This window comes from Limulus polyphemus, unplaced genomic scaffold (genome assembly GCF_000517525.1).
Source record: "Limulus polyphemus unplaced genomic scaffold, Limulus_polyphemus-2.1.2 Scaffold3786, whole genome shotgun sequence".
Classification (NCBI taxonomy): Eukaryota; Metazoa; Arthropoda; class Merostomata; order Xiphosura; family Limulidae; genus Limulus; species Limulus polyphemus.
Window position 1 is genome coordinate 38431 of NW_013669396.1, and position 17679 is coordinate 56109.

Consider the following 17679-nt stretch of genomic DNA (forward strand, 5'->3'; position numbering starts at 1 on the left):
AACTTTAAAAGCATCGTACAGTAATACTGCGTTTAGTACTCAGGAAGTATTCCTCAGAACAGAGCTCTAAACAGGGTCATTTCAACATTACATATATGGAGATATGTAACTGAAGGCATTGTTTCTTACCTGTGAATGATGTACAAGTGCTTTATTTAGGTAAATTTGATGTAAATTACTCACTATAATATTGTCATCACTGGAAAAAAGCAAATTTTTTATTAGCCTTTAAACTTGTTTGGTTACAGAGCCATCAAATAGGTGAGCGTGGCAGGAGGGGTTTGATTTTCTGTCACATCCTCTCTTTCAGGATTTATCAATACATGTAGTTCTCTCTTACATTTATGGACTATATTGGTTATGACCAATAGACAGGCAATGTTTTTGTCTATTAAATGTCGTTTTATATGACATTTTCTGTACAGAGAATTGTAGATCGCTTTTTAAGAAAATGTTTTTTTTCCCACGGGAGTGATGTTTTATAGATGGATGACGTTTTAATGATTCATTTTGCGTCACTAGAAATGCCAGAAAAATTGTGATAGTTACCATACGTTGGCTGCTTTTTGCATGTTATTATTCTATGTTGCATTATTTTATTAAATAAAAATTATTTAGTTCGTTACTACCATTAGTATGAAAAAGTAGTGTTCAGAGAGTTATGGATTTTCATACTTTTTTCTTTCTCCCAAAAAAAAAATTCTCAAAGAGACAAGAGCTCTATAAAGAATCAGCTTAATGGCAGGGTGGTGCTAAGCAGGGTCTTATTGTATTTTCAGCTGTAGTAATATTAGCTGTCACCAACTTCACAGTCGTTATGAAAATTCCTTAACAGTTAATAAATTTGTTTAGCTGTAGCAATACTAGTTGTCACTAACTTGTTCAAGATAATTACATAAACTCTTTCTTATGGATTCACCAGTTTTACACATTTTTCTATATTTATTACAAATCGTAATGAGTTCACTAATTTTCATAAACTTTAAGATCATATTAAATATAAACTCCGCTATACATTCACTGGTTTTTAAGTCACAATATTATTACATCTGTTTATTCACTAGCTTACATACTGTAGTAAACAAGATAATTGGTTGAATTTCCATATATCAGAGAAAATCTATTTTCAGCACAAATTATGAAAAAACACCAACATTGTCACTATCAATAGTAAATTACATCAATAATAATCATCGGGAAATACCTTCACACTCTTCCTTCCAAATTAAACTGCAATTACCTGAAATCTTATATCAGTTCACTGGAGTTGGAAAAATAAGCATTACGTAAAAGTGAAACAAAAAATCCATTAGTGAAATGCTTCAAACCCAATACGAAAATGAGGTTTAATGGCAAAACTTCGGTCAATACATTTTCTATATTTTAATAACATTGTTTCCTAAGATTTCTGCACATATATTTATTGTAAGAAACATCACTCTGAAATCATACATGTTTTTAATAAGATTATATACAAATAGGTGGTAAAAAAAAGAAAGAGATTACAATATGTTATACACATAATACTCATTGTTTTATATCTTTATTATTATTATTAAAATTTACAACACTGATCAACTAACACTAAAAGTACACCTAACAAAGCCAATCTTGTACCACTAAAGTCATGTGGAAAGCTACATCTTAAACTTTTTTAAGGTTTGGAAGCATGTTTTCATTATATATCAACCCAGCATGTTACTTATCTGAATATTTACTAATTAAACACTTTGATTCTTAGCATATTTTTTGCAACTACTGAGTTCATTACAAATAGTTCTGTTTTATGATGCTGTAGGTTTTTAGTATCAATCACAGCTACAGAATAACAATACTTTTTCATTAACTTGTACACAACTTTGAATTCACTGTTTTCTTAGTAAATCTTAAACAACAAGATATGAGTTATCACAGAAAAGAAATTAGTCCAAGAACAAAGATTTCCTAAATAGCAATTAGGTACATTTTAAAAATACTTTTACATCAAAGGTAATTTGAACTAGATGAATACCATAAGCACTCATAAAATTCTGTTATATTTTCCATCTGAAACATTAAACTCCTTACATCATAATATCTGATGATTTATTAATATTTCTAGTTTTTGGTTTGACATGTGTTTCCTGCAATTCTTGAGTATCTTGGAGTTTTACATGTTACTACTATTAATAAAACATTATACTTTACAAGAAACAAGTCTAACCTCCAAATCCAAAAACCATAACATAATTTAAAGAATGTAAAGTACATTTTGGGATACAAGTCTTGTATGGAAGCTGAGATGTACATTACAAAGAAACAATACACAAAACTTGCATAGTCATATCCTTGAGACCTACATCAGCAACAGTAAGAAACAATATTGACAACGTTCATTTCAAAGCACCACTTGATCTTCCTATGATAAACATTATCATTCAATCTGTAGAGAAGCAGCAGCATAGCTTACTGAAGAGTCGTGCATGTTAAGACACTGGCTCGATTGGGCATAACGAAGAAACTTTAGGGAAATCTTGTGGCCATTACTAGTAGTCTGTTGAAGGATGTGAACTGCCTGAAAATTCATTAGGAAAAATATTTATGACCCAAAAGAATATGATTATCAAGGTTGAATTAAAAAAAAGTAAAACAGTTATGTGAAAAATGGCACTGATTTAGTACAAAATGTTTTGGTATTTCAAAATCAATAAATAAATTAATACTTCAAAATTCTTGATTTCTACTTGAATATAAAATAATATGCATATGTGAAGAAAATATAAGAGAACAGTTGGTACTTTGAAAATACAACTAATCAAAAAGTGCATTTTGAAACTTTTCTGAGATGGTAACATTAAATATTTTTATATAGCTGTTTGTTTCAATTTTGTAAGACTATAAATAAACCTTTGAAGCTTATGTGATAGTTATTTTGTAATGTTTAAATTTCATGAAATGATCTAAATTACAACTATCATTAAAAATAGATCTGATCTTATGCCAATAGACTTGTAATTCATGTTTGTTTCAAACTGGATGATGTATGGTACTCCACCTCTGTAGAAGGTCCATAATGTCCTAAAGACATGTACAGTACTAAGTTGCAAAAAATATTTTTTTTTTTCTCTAAGTCTGTCAGCATAAAGAAACTTTGTAGGTAAAATATAAGTAAATTCCTACTTTTGATATATGATATTTATATATTTAATGTTAATAATGATTTAATTATTATTGATGTGGCATAGAAGATTCACATAAAAGATTAAACTTACATTTAAGAGTACACCAATAGGATGACGTCCACAAATTGTGTTTCCAAACTTTCTCAGGTATGAGGTAAATCCAGTTGGTGATAAAGACTCAATAATATTCATGCCCTAGACAAAAAAAAATAGAAAAACTACTTGGAAAAATATTTTAGAAATCTGTTAGACATAACCAGGATATATAATAGTTCTATTTTTCAATAATCAAATATATCATAAAGTTTCTTATAAAACATATGTAAAAAATGAAGTCAAAGGAAGTCAGATAGAAAAAAAAGCATTATACCTATAAAGTTTACACAAACCCATGTGAAAAACTCTGCAAACAAAATTCCGCAGTTTAACAAGGATGTTGAAAATATAGCTACATATACCCCTTTAGAGAGATTTACTTAAACATTTCCTTCTTAAATAATTAAATGTTAATGCTGCTTTCAAAAATTTTACCTACTTGTGGCCTAAGTTTGTGAAAAGGGAAAAAAAAAAATTTTTCTGTCATTGCAACTGATGATAAGATAAATATTCACAATTGCATTTTTGATGATCCTTTTGTACAGAAACAAAACTGACTTTCTTAAAACCCATGTTTTAATTGTTAAACCACAAAAGATTGAGAAGCCTTTTTTTGTAAAAAAAAAAATTAATATTTTAAATCATTACTCACCATTTCATCTAACTTCTGAATTGATTTATAGATGTCTCCCCAAGACTTGTCATAGTACTGGTAATGGAAACGAGCTCCTGTGATTGTCAAACAGATTTCACTGTAACTGCTATTATTTTAATATAGATCTTTGATTTGTAATCTTACAATCACTTGCCTTTTTTATATCAAAATCAATCGCCTCTAGACAGGCTACAATTCTTGAATATAAAATTTAATTAACCCACTGTTATAGATCTAATGATTTCCTATGATTTATTCCTAGTCTTTAGTTACTACATTAAAAACTGACAAAATAGCCAAATTGACTAAAAAAAAAAAAAAAGATTTTCATTATTCTGATCTCATTATGTTTTCCTTCCATAGTTCAAGTTTTATCAAAATAAACACTGTTAACTGAGTTTTATTTCATATCCTTAAGTAATCAGTTGAGCAACTCCAAAACTAGCTGAACCAACAGAATATAATCTAATGACATGAACCATCGACCAGTTTTTCCTGCACTTGCATGTAAGTAACATAACATGAAGCATACAAAATTGGTGATTTTAACTTTAGATGATAAAAAATACAGATAGTTTTGTTTTGAAAGAAAGATTTGGGACTTAGCTTAACAACTTAAGTTTGTTTGCTTTTTTTGTCCTAATGGTATTAACAATAATTTATAGTATGAAGACTTGTACCTGTAAATGTTGAACAATATTCCAAAACTTTAAGCTGAAAGTTAAAATCCTTGTATCTGAATTCGACAATTTGGTATTTGTAAAAGTTTGTAACTTGTTGAAAGAAATTACAGAATGTAAGATATCAGTTTCAAGGTGATATCAGGGAGTTACAAGTTCTCTAGGAGGTATATATGCTTATGACTGTAAATAAGCAAAACTGTTTAGGGGTCATGAAACTGTAGCAATCAATTTGGGCAGAACTTCTGATCATAATTTTCTTTGGTGAAATAGCAATAAAGCATAACCTATGAAACAAATCTGAAACACTTCTGTTTCAGTGAAATATGAAAAGATAAAATAATTAAGTTGATTGTGTCACAGGATAATAATTTTAAATGTGACAATAAAAATAAACTCACCCCAGTGACAGAAGTCAGAAGATATTACAAACAAATTGTTGGGGTCTGCTAAATATTTGCTGAAAATAGTTCCATAGAGAGCTTCTTTCTCTGTTGTAAGAGATCCCACAAGAACAGGCACTATGGTAACCTGACGGCTAGAATAACTTTTCATGTGAGTAACCAGTGTTTCTACTTACAATTCTCTATTAGCTTGTCTCTCTACTTATTAAACATGTCATTTATGTAATCATATGTTAACATGAACAGCTTGGCAAAAGTTTTGTTTCTAACCAGTACTTTTTATATTTGCTTTCAAAAAATTATCAACACATTATAGACATGCTCAGATCAATTTCAAGCACTTTTTTGAAGCTAAAATCTACATCAAAATTACTATATGTTTGTTCAACATATGAATGTAGACTAAAAAGAAAAGAAAGACTATTTATTGCACTCAACTCTGCAACAAGCATTAAAGTTAGATATATCGATATATTCTGCTATTATTATATTTTCAAGAACTTTTACAAAAAAGGCCCCTTTTCAAGCCCTTGATATTCCATTCTCAATTTCAAGAACTTTAAAGGATACATATGCACCCTGTATAGAAGCTGAGGTTTGTTTGTTTAAAGTTAAAGCACAAAGCTACACAATGGGCTATCTGTGCTGTGCCCACCATGATTATTAAAACTCAGTTTCTAGCATTGGGAGTCCACATATATACCGTTGTGCCATTAATGGGTGGAGGGTGAGGCAAAAGTTAGTTTCCCTAATTCACATTGTACAGGTTATTAATGTGGCAATACTTTTCTTGTTTATATTGTACTTTGCTTAGGTCAGTAAGTTAAATCCTTATTCTCAATACAAAAAAAGAACTGGATGGAACTTAATATAATCTAAATATGAAATGAGGTTAATTTTTTACATTTTGAAGTAAACAACTTTTCAATTTTGCATCACCTTCTACATATGTAATGGGCCTATTTTACGAAGCTCTATGTTACATGGAAATAAAATATAGAAACACCGTGGAATGACCAAACTACTAATTTTATTTCATTGCAATTTAACACTAGACACACAAGTCAAAGGTTTAGTACTTTTAACTTCATAATACTATGTACACTTTTCTTGCTCTGCAGAACCTTAATAGAAGTTGAAATATGTCAAATTGGAGTACCTTAGAGTGAAATTTAGATTACTTTGTATTATAATTACTTAAAAGCATAATTAATATAATCTTATCAAATGAACCTGACAAAAACAATATAAATAAAATATAAGTTCACCTTACATATAATAAATATATATAATTTGAAACAATATATCATGGAAAACAGCAATTACCAAAAGAAGTTCTGGAACTTACATTGTTCAAGATTGTATTGATCATTTTATTATGACACTAATAATTAAAAAAAAACGAATTCTGTGATAAATAATTTAATATTTTTCACTTCATTATGATTAGAAAATCAGCTTCTTTTTTTACTATCTTGTGATTCAAGTCTTAAAATTCACTTATGCAAAACCTGCTATAAATCAGGGTATTCCTATATCAATGGGATAGTTTCTGTTTTTATTATTTATTAAGTACCTCTAAATCCTTAGTCTATGAGACATGATCAGTGTTCCACATTCCATGGGTAAATATACAGAAATAACTATAGAATTAATAAAAAATAATTTAAAAAAACTTAAAGGACATCAAAAATGTTTATGTCATATTCCTCTACTTAGTATTTTAGTGTAGTTTTGTGAATCTCTTTTAATACTGACATGAGCACTGAACGAACCTAGGATGATCTACTTGAGCAGCTTAGTCATCCTCCTTCTAAAATAAAATAGTGAGAGAAAGCATGGACCTTGACCCATTTAATGTTATACTAGATGACCAGCAGTTGAGTAAGAAAATTTTTTATCAGTCTTTCTTGAAGTGAAATTAGAAGTTGGATATACATGGAACATAAGTAATAGAAGATACTAAATAAAATATTTACACAGGAAAACTCAAGTAGTCTACAGAATGCGGAAAGGAAAAGAAACATCACTGGGAATTTAGAAAGTTACCATAATTAGCTATCATGATAACACTGAAGCAATAGTTAACAATGTTATTTATGTTACAAAAAAACTACCACAAAAATATGCTTTATAATGATGGTATTATCTATTTCACAAATATTTTAAAACTGTTTCACACACACTGCAAATAAGGTTACATCAAGACTGTGAAACTTCTTCACACCTTTAGTATAACTTGTATTGGCTTTCTACAAAATGTTTTTTAAACTCTCCACAGAAAAATCTTGAAAAATCAGAAAAGAAAACCATGATCAATATAATACCAGAAACTCTGAAAATTCCCGTGTCTATAGGCCCGAGCCCAAAATCTTTTAACCAATTAGCAATGCCTCTGCACACACTATAAGTAAACCTGTTTAAAAACAACCTCATTTACATATTCCTGCAAAACTATTTTGTTATATACTTATAAATGTAATCAATAAGTCACTAAACAACAAAGATCATTTACAGATAACTTTTGTACTAAGCAATTATTTCTCTTATAAATTAAAGCATCATTCATTCATCTAATATAAACACCTTGTGTGCACTTATAAAAACAATTAACAAACCACTACAAAAAGACAGTGAAAACCAAAATGTCTCCACTGTCACTAATTATCACACACACAAAAATATATGTATACACTTCAGTAAACCAAAAAAAATGCATTGTAATTAAACTGATGATAAAACCTGATATAACTGCCAAATAACTAAACTTAACTTCACATGTGAGGCTATTTGCTTCTAACACCTAAGCTAACTTACCACTGCATTCATCCTATCATATTTACTTCCCTTACTATACACACAGTAGTGATTGATAAGTATGATTAAGCTTCAAGAGCTTCTTAATATAAAAAGCCTTGTTAACATACAAGTTGAAGTTGTGAGACAGCAGCAAGCTTTGTTTAATGTTGATAAATTTATGGTATTTGACAAACAGAATGATTAACTTTGAAACACATTTTTCTATAACCAAAAAATAAAAGTGACCAGTCATATACTAATCTATGATCTTACACTATTTGTCTATGCTTTATGAAACATTCACAGACATTGAAAAAATATTTGTTATGCCAACAGGAGGCAAACATTAATGTAGACATATAATCAGTACATATTCACATTTTAAAAATAAACAATCAGGAGACAACCATTAATTTAAGCACGTAATTACTATGTGTGCAATTTAAAAATAAATGATCAGGAGACAACCATTAATTTAGGCATGTAATTACTATATATGTGCATGTCAGATATAAAAGACTGTTTAGTGTAGGTATTACTAATTTACTTATTTTGTCAGTGAATATTTCATGATTGTTAAGTGTTTTCATAACAAAAGAGTTACATGTAATTATTTTACAGGCAATAGTTATGATAAGTTTGGTTACGTAACTCAGTAAGAATCGTACGTTGTGTTTATAATTAATTGATGTCGAGGCTATCAAATGTTGCATGCAATTGATTGATTTCAAGGATATAGAGATTTCTAGAAGGCCTATGTGATAGACGTTTTAAATAGAGGCAAGCAGACGAAAAAAAGAGCAGAAGAGAGTAAAGTCATGGGAAGGAGAAGTTCGGTCAGAGAAAAGTTAAACACAAAATTAATTGTCATGGGAGTGAAAAGTCTAACAGTTGATATGTTAGAGTGAGATAAACAATTTTATAAGAGATAAGGAGAATAAATTGCCTCATCAAAGGGTGTTCTAAAGTAATTGAACCAGCCTGATTGGGCTTTGACAAAAGGCAGACAATTCTTGGAAATACAAAAAAGGAGCAGACAATTTTTTAAGTACAAGATACAACCATTGTAACTCAATGACAATGTAAGTGAACTATACACTGATGGTCTGGCAACAGAAATAGAGAAAAATAGTTGGGCTTCTCAACTGAATTCTAAAGCAATTCAATAGGCCTAAGTGGACTTTTAACAAGAAAAAGAGAACTATATAGTGTTTATGATATGCCTGTGACCTCCATAGTGTGTAAGGAATTTTTGTACATATGTTTAACTTGTTCTGAACATATATATTATTTTGAAAACAAGTAGAGTGCATGTTGTTTATTTTTTTGAATTTATTGCCAAAAAGTCACAGACACCTACTGTAGAAGAATCCTAAGCCCAACAAACCCATATATTTACTTACTTATATATATATATATGCAATAGAAACTAAAAAGTAAGTACCTGACAGTGCACATTTTAAAAACATACGATCAGGAGACAACCATTAATGCAGGCATGCAACTACTGAACATGGCCATTTTAAAAATAGACAATCATAAACACGAAACATAAAATTTACAAGGGAGGGGGAGCAGTATCAGTTTATTTTGCTTTAGGTAAAATGTTCACCAGGCTATCAATTAAGTAATGTGCTAGTAGTGATGAATACAATCTTATTCATATAAATTTAGTCTGTTTATAGATAAGATTATTTATTGTAAATTAACTCAACTAATAAAAAAACCAAATTAAAATTATAGAAATATTTGATACCTTTTGTTCAATACACTCTTGACTCATAAATTAAACAAACACACACAAAAGATATTTTAATACTGAAGCACTTAAAGCTATAAAAACACTTGAGACATTACTTTTCCATTATTTTGGCTATATAAGGAAGATGCATCTCAATGCTGTGTTCATCTTCATCAGTAAGAATGGACATTTCTTCAAAGTGACCTGTACTGTAGAGGTCTTCATAAACTGTAATAGAACAGTTGATCAGCAGAGAGAGATTAAAATAAACAAAAGCAGAAACTGAAACAGTGTATGTACTAGCTTCACACAGAAAATAAATTTACCCAAATACTGATATTTTGTAACATAATGACTAGGTATACTTTTTCTAGCCTCCAAGATTCATTTAGTTATAAGATGATTGCACAAAATTGTCATCAAACAGCTGCCTATTATCAGCTTTAAATAAATCAGATTTTTCATTGATTATTGACGATCAATAAAGTTAATATAATATGATTTTATGAAACAGGAATTTTTAACTTGAATGGCATAATACACAAATGTGGGATAAATGGCCAAGTGAAAGACCCTTATGATTCAGACATATCTGCCCATAATTTTGAACATGACAAAAAAGAAAATGCTTTCAGCCAACAGCATCTACTACCATAAGGTTCTGTCTGGCTCTTTAACCCTATATAGACAAGAGGGATGTTACTGATATCCTCTAATTTCTTCCTTCTCACAGTTAAAAACTAAACCAAATTGCACAGAATTTAGTAAAAACTTACTAAATAGAATCTAGTTTTGGCTTAAACAAATCATGTAATTTGATTTATTACCTTATCATTCATAGGTTCTGAAATTTCCTAAACATTTTGTGAAATACTGCTTTGAAAAAATACTAAAAATATTTCATTTCATATTATAATTACAATTTTTTTATTGTTGAATATACCAAGCATATCTTTTTTTTTAAATAATATTATAGTATTTATTCTGAATTTATAATTCATTTTGCACATGTGCAGGTTTCATATAACTCATGGTAAAAAAAAAACTGTTATTTTGTTCTAACTGCCTTTCTTCCTTTGTTGTTCTTTAGTAGATAATACCTGTTCTCTGCCCCGGGAAGAATTACTGTAATAATGCATATTATGCAAGAATGTCAACAGTAGTTTCCTTTAATGGTCTTTCAGGTGATAATTAGAGGTTATGGCTCCCCCTTATGTTTGAATGAGAATGACAAGTCACATGGATAGAGCTAGTCACTTTGGGTAAATTCAATGTATCTTGCAAACTAAAAAAAAAGTTGGATTTAGTCAATATAAAACAGGATCTTGAAAAGCAAGCAGCTAACAGAATCCGGTGAAAGCAGCAGTTCATCACACCGTAAAGCAAGTACACACACACTGTGTTTGTGTTATGTTTTAATCAAGACTGTGCATTTTGTAGTCCACTTTGTGTATAGTCTCATTTTTCCATTTAATATCACCACTCAGTTACTCAGAGATTTAGCATTACTTCATAATAGGTATCTTGAATGAACCTCCAGTTACTAAGCCGACCTATTTGACTACTCGAAGGTTAACTCAGTTTTACTTTAATATATCACAGTAACGTGTTTTTTGCTAACAATATCTGTTTAATATGTTTCTTTCCAGAAACCAATATGTTCTTTTATTTGTGAGCTGTTTCAACATGATAATATCCAATAAATAAGAATCTGAGTCATTAGAATATTTTGCTGTTAGCTATCATAGTACCTAAATTAACCTAACTGAACTTAATTGATTTCTTGCTATAGACAAAAATTTCTGTAGTTTTCAGAAATGAAAATAATGTCTAACGAAACTATTACAAATTCCCAGATATGTGGTTCATTCTTAAGTGTTCTAAGCTTTTCATTAGGTTCCTTTATTCACTCTTACAGGAGCTCTAATACTCAGTATCTTCAGAAACCACTTTATTTACTCTATAAATAGTTTATAATCTGCTCTATCCAATCATATTTAAATGTTGGCTATAGACATATTCATAACTGAGCTTCATCAGTAATTGTTCAGATCACATGCTGTGATATCATAAAGGATGGCAACTAGTGCTGGAGAGTAGCTCACTAATTAGTAATAATTCTACAGTAGCAAGCTACATTTTTTAGTAGCTTTATCACAAGGAGTTATTTTCAGTTAATGATAACTTTTTACACTAGCAAACTGCTTTTTCCAGCCCAAAGTAGCAGCCATTAAATACTTTCAGTCATTGGTGGCACAATGACATGACCTTCCTACCTAATACACAAGCTGTAATTGTACCATTTATCTTACATTATCACACTGCCATGGAAACAAGTTAAAACATATTACTGTTAAGTGGATGTTTTCTTTCCATTTAATAACATATTGAAAGTAATTTTAGTGCTGTGAAAACATGGTTTTAAAAACATGTTTTATCTTGTATTCAACAGCATGTAGAACATATTATTGTTGAGCAGATGTTTTCTTTTTTGTTGAATAACATTTATAAAATAGTTATATTGCTGGAGAAACAAGGTGAAACATATTATTATTGAGTGTATGTTTGTTAAAGTAGTAGTAGCAGAACCACAAGTGAACTGTTTCACTATGACTTCCTACTGCTGAATGTGTATTGCTGCACAGAATTAAATAACTTTCCATAGATTTACTACCCTTCCAAGAAAAATTAGTGACCTGTGCATAACTCTGACTATTTTCTATGGTGGTGTCCATTGTGTGAAGACCTCAGTGTCACAGTAAATGCTACTAAATGGTGCTGTTTATAAATATAATCACAAACACTTCTATAAAATAAAATTATATTTGATTGTAAATACTTCTAACAAAACAAGCAGTTGGTTGGTAAAGACAGGGATTAGTTAAGATTAAGCATATACTCAAACAGGTCAATTCAAATTGAGAGAAAAAAATTATAAAAATAATTGGACATGCTAAAATTAGATAAAATTGCTATAATAAGGCTGAAGGCAACAATGAAAACTCAAAAAGCACACTGGAAACAGAAAGATGAAGAAATTGAGCAGCTGCTATCCCCTTTCCTTTTTTTTTCGTATAATTATATGTATATTTTTAACAAAATAAAAGCAGCAAGCTACTCTCTCAAACTAGCTTCAAGTATAGCAAGCTACTTTCTCAAACTCACTTCAAGTATAGCAAGCTACTTTCCCAAATTTTCTTCAAGTATAGCAAGCTACTCTCTCAAACTAGCTTCAAGTATAGCAAGCTACTTTCTCAAATTTGCTTCAAGTATAGCAAGCTACTCTTTCAAACTAGCTTCAAGTATAGCAAGCTACTTTCTCAAATTTGCTTCAAGTATAGCAAGCTACTTTCTCAAATTTGCTTCAAGTATAGCAAGCTACTTTCTCAAACACGCTTCAAGTATAGCAAGCTACTTTCTCAAACTCACTTCAAGTATAGCAAGCTACTTTCTCAAATTCACTTCAAGTATAGCAAGCTATTCTCTCAAACTAGCTTCAAGTATAGCAAGCTATTCTCTCAAACTAGCTTCAAGTATAGCAAGCTATTCTCTCAAACTAGCTTCAAGTATAGCAAGCTACTCTCTCAAACTAGCTTCAAGTATAGCAAGCTACTTTCTCAAATTTGCTTCAAGTATAGCAAGCTACTTTCTCAAACTAGCTTCAAGTATAGCAAGCTACTTTCTCAAATTTGCTTCAAGTATAGCAAGCTACTTTCTCAAACTAGCTTCAAGTATAGCAAGCTACTTTCTCAAATTTGCTTCAAGTATAGCAAGCTACTTTCTCAAACTAGCTTCAAGTATAGCAAGCTACTTTCTCAAATTAGCTTCAAGTATAGCAAGCTACTTTCTCAAACTAGCTTCAAGTATAGCAAGCTACTTTCTCAAACTAGTTTCCCCAAGACTAGCGGCAATGAATGGATTTAGCAATAAAAGAACAAAGTGAGAATATGGGTTCTCAAATTATGCTTTTCAAATTACACTAAATAAAATGTTATATAATGACAAAACATCAACTCTAAAATATTTTGTTAGAAACTTAGTTAAAATTATTATTTTTTTACTTAAATTTTGAAATTTTATATTGAAGATGCTCACTTGATATCTGAAGGTTCCACATTGATTGTGATAGAGTTAAATCTTTAAACCAAATAACAGGATTTACTGTTGCTTTTATATTACTCCCACAGCTGAAAGTGTGAAGCAAGGTCAGTGAAATTACATTTAGAACCCTTTGATCACAATACAAGCTTTTTCTTGTTGAGTTTGAACTCGTACTGTCAGCAAAACATGTGAATCAAAGTTTCCATATGTGTCACTTACCCATGATACTCCACTTTTTCACTTTCCATGTGACTTATTATGCAAGAATCAGCAGATCTTACAAAAGCTGCTTTCCTGGCAAAAGTTAGACTTGTTTGAAAGTGACAGCCTTGATGAAGATTTGGTTGTGGGAAGGAAGGTATTTCAGAGGTCAGTTCCTGTTTGAAATTCACTTTAATTCTAATTTAAAATTCAAATTAGGTTGACTTACCTCTGAAATACTGAAAACCAAAATATCCACATTATAAAAGAGGTGGGAATCAATGAACCATAATTACAGGGCAGGAAGATAAACTATCTTGACTATAAAAAAACAGTAGCCAAGTAGAGTCAGAATAGAGTCCAAGATGAGAAACGAATTTTTTAGAACTGGAGTCCAGGAAGAATGAGTAAATGAACTAGCCTTATACAAAAAAAAAAAAGGACCTAAATGGCACTAAAAAAAGGCATTCTTCTTAGCAGGATATCTCTTTATGAGTGGTAATAGTTTACAGCACTGGTAGGGTGAACAATGTGATGCAGGTAGTGACATAAACAGATAGGAGAAATACTATGTCCTGCTCTTGCAGTGGAAGATATTCTCACTAATAGGAAGAATAGCATGAACTTTACACGACATATCCAAATTTTAGATGAAATATAATTAAATGTAATTTTCTGGAGAGGGGAGGAAAAAAATGCAGCCACAAAAAAACATCCATACTGGAGCACAAACATTAAGGTTGGTCAATATGTAACTTGCACTGGCAGTACACTGTTTATCCAGTTTAACCTCAACTTCATCAGTCTTACATGCTTAGAAGAGAGAAGAAAAAAAAAAGGAGCAGATGTGGGTGCTACAGCCCACAACATCCCACATCTTTACCACCTTTTGCTGTCTGCAGCCAGATGTGAGAGGGTAGTTGGTCACAAAAAATTAAGAAATAGAATAAAAACAATAATAAGAAAGAAATAATTAGAATACAAGACATCAATGGGGGAGACAGCAAAACTGTCCTTAAAGTTAGCATTCCAGCCCTGTATATGATGTTTGGACATCAATACCAAGATGGTAAGGTAATACTATACATCTGCTGATAACTCAGAAAACTAGGGCACATTACATAATGACCCACCTTATGATTTGTGCCCCAGTGTTCAATGTTTGTTTTGTGGCTGTGTTTTTTTTTTCTCTCTCCAAAAAATTACATTTATGTATGTATGTATCATGCCAGGGAAACATTACTGATCAGGTATTTTTATAATTACTGTCATTCTTTTCTAGCAAAATTTCTCACAATAAACAACTTACTCTGCGAGTCAATAGGAAGGTCATAGAGAGGGGTTCTGTACACCTTAGCTGGTGAAAGAGCACAACCACCAATCCGTACATGATGAGATGGGCCTAAGATGAACACACGTTTTCTGAAATCACACAAAAGTTATCATACTCAGTGATGGTAGAGAAACTGAATCAGTTTACTCCTACATCTGAATACATTTTATATGTTAAAGTACAACTGTAGGTTATATCACAATTCTGCTTTTACATATATATAAACTGCCAGGTAATAATTACTGGTATTGTCTACAGATTTATTAAGTTTACACATGAATGGAAAACTGATATATAACTAACAAGCAGTAACTTAAATTTATCATACAATACACTGATAATTGTTTGTATTTGACTTAATTGTTGATAAGTAGCATAAAAGTGGTATAGAAAGAAAAAAATCAGAAATTTCTTGTAAATCAGCAGCAGATGATTTATACCTGCTATCCCAAACACAGCTCTCTCTAGTGAGGGTTTATCTTTACCAATTTACTGACATTCTTTGAAAAGATATCTTAATATTATGTACAATGTTAATTGGGAATTAAAAACATTACGTTGTAAATACATATTTTAAGCATTCATTAGAGTGATGATTTATACAGCATTTATGGCTCTGAATCTTCAATTCCAAACAAAATTATTTTCTTTATCCTCCTTTAAAACACACCGACATACTTCACAAGTTTTAAGTACTTCCACTAACACAAAAATTTGTTTTTATGTCATTTTACAAGCAGAAAGCTTTTTTTTTATTGTTGATATTTACTGACTGCTAATAACAATTGTTAGTGAAGCATTACTGACAATGAAAAATATAGCCACAGTATACATAACAAAGAAGGCAAACCTGGATATATTATGTACAGCTAATACCAATTAGTTAATCCTAATAGCAGCTGTATATTTGAGCCAGAAGCACATCGCATGATAGTTCTCTCATATCTTGCTCATGTTTTCACATGAGAAAGAAGGCCACTCCCTCACACAAGACACATAACTTTACTGAAGCTACAGTGAATATCCTGACATCTAATAACCTTAATCCCTTCCATATATTTTTCTCCTAGGATTTAAACAAAGCTTTAAGATGATCACAGGGACTTTACCTTGGTTTGATTTACCATCAGATTTGGAAAAATCTCATGTCTGATGTATGGCTGATGGTTGTTGGAATATGACGGGTAAGAAATAAAAATCAAGAATACTTGACTGAAATTACAAGAAAGATTTTAATGTATGTGTGCGAGTTGAAACAAGTTTTAACTTATTAACTTGAGGCACAAATAGAAAACATAACTTACACAATAGAAGGGTCAACTTGTCTGTATGCAAAGGCAGCACATGCTCCACAGTACTGGTAGCCAGCATGTCTAAAACAATATTATTCAATAGTTAACAATATTTGGTATTTTTAATGTACATGGATATAAATTCTGTAAAACATCCTACATTATTCATAAATTGAAACATGAAAACAGTAACAATCCTACAATGTTGCTCCACAACATCCACTGAAGTTGTGATGGAAAATATACAAATCAGTTAGGGAACTACAGTACCGGTCAGGTTGCCATGCACACCAGACTCAAACAATCAACAATCTGGAAGTTAATGAATTAAGATAATAAAAATTATCAGATGACCCTTGGAATGCTGCCAGGAGACACACACACATTGTTAAACTGTTCTCCAATTTCTAGTTGAAGTAAAAATCAGTAAGATCTGTATAAACATCATATAGATTGATAAGACATTGCTAGGAAATACTCTCAGGCAATCAGAAGACATTGTCCACACATCACACACATACATAAATGGCCCACAATACACATCATAAGAAGTCAGCTTACATATTTTTAAAATAATTTATCTTTGTTACATATGAAACAATGTGTAAATCTATATATACCTTAATACAAGTAACAATTTATCTGACCAAGTTTGGCCTATCATTTTTTAAACATTATGCTTGGCCATGTTGTCCCATCCATTGTTTTTAAGATTTAATTTTAGTTCAACATTTTACACATACATGTATGGATTTTTCTGCACTGTTACCTAGCAACAAGCAAAGTTTAGCTGTTCCACTTTAGCAAGGGCTGTAGGTCGTTTTTAATTAACAACTTGGTAGTTTCAAATACATGATGCAAGATGTATTTTATGTAAATAAAGGCAGAAAACATAACTAATGTTCTTTCACAAGAATAAATTATGCAAAGGAATTGATGAATAAAACAGACTGCCATAACAGTATAAATGCATATGTATAGTCAAAATTTCTCAGTAAAACATAGTAATTCTCTTGTAAATGTTTCTGTACCCTTAAAAAATTTCAATACTTATTTTGGATCACACACACACACACACACACATATATATATATATATATATATATATATATATATATACTACACTACTTAATTTAAATTTTAATTAAGTTAACGTTAAGTAAAAGTTACGTACTAGTACGAACCTAAACCCTAAACCCCAAAACCGAAAAACGAA

General features: G+C 30.6%; 1 protein-coding gene across 1 annotated transcript in view; it reads right to left on the reverse strand.

Moving 5' to 3' along the window:
* Window positions 1-1038: 1038 nt before the first annotated feature.
* LOC106470039 (protein MEMO1-like) overlaps window positions 1039-17679 on the reverse strand; it is a 29987-nt gene continuing 13346 nt past the window's right edge. The window contains exons 3-9 of the mRNA XM_013930563.2: window positions 16476-16544; window positions 15148-15260; window positions 9653-9764; window positions 4994-5130; window positions 3910-3986; window positions 3252-3356; window positions 1039-2554 (exon numbers count right to left, since the gene is read on the reverse strand). Coding sequence (XP_013786017.1) covers window positions 2414-2554; window positions 3252-3356; window positions 3910-3986; window positions 4994-5130; window positions 9653-9764; window positions 15148-15260; window positions 16476-16544 — 754 coding nt within the window. The 3' untranslated portion in view covers window positions 1039-2413. The remainder of the gene's footprint in view (window positions 2555-3251; window positions 3357-3909; window positions 3987-4993; window positions 5131-9652; window positions 9765-15147; window positions 15261-16475; window positions 16545-17679) is intronic.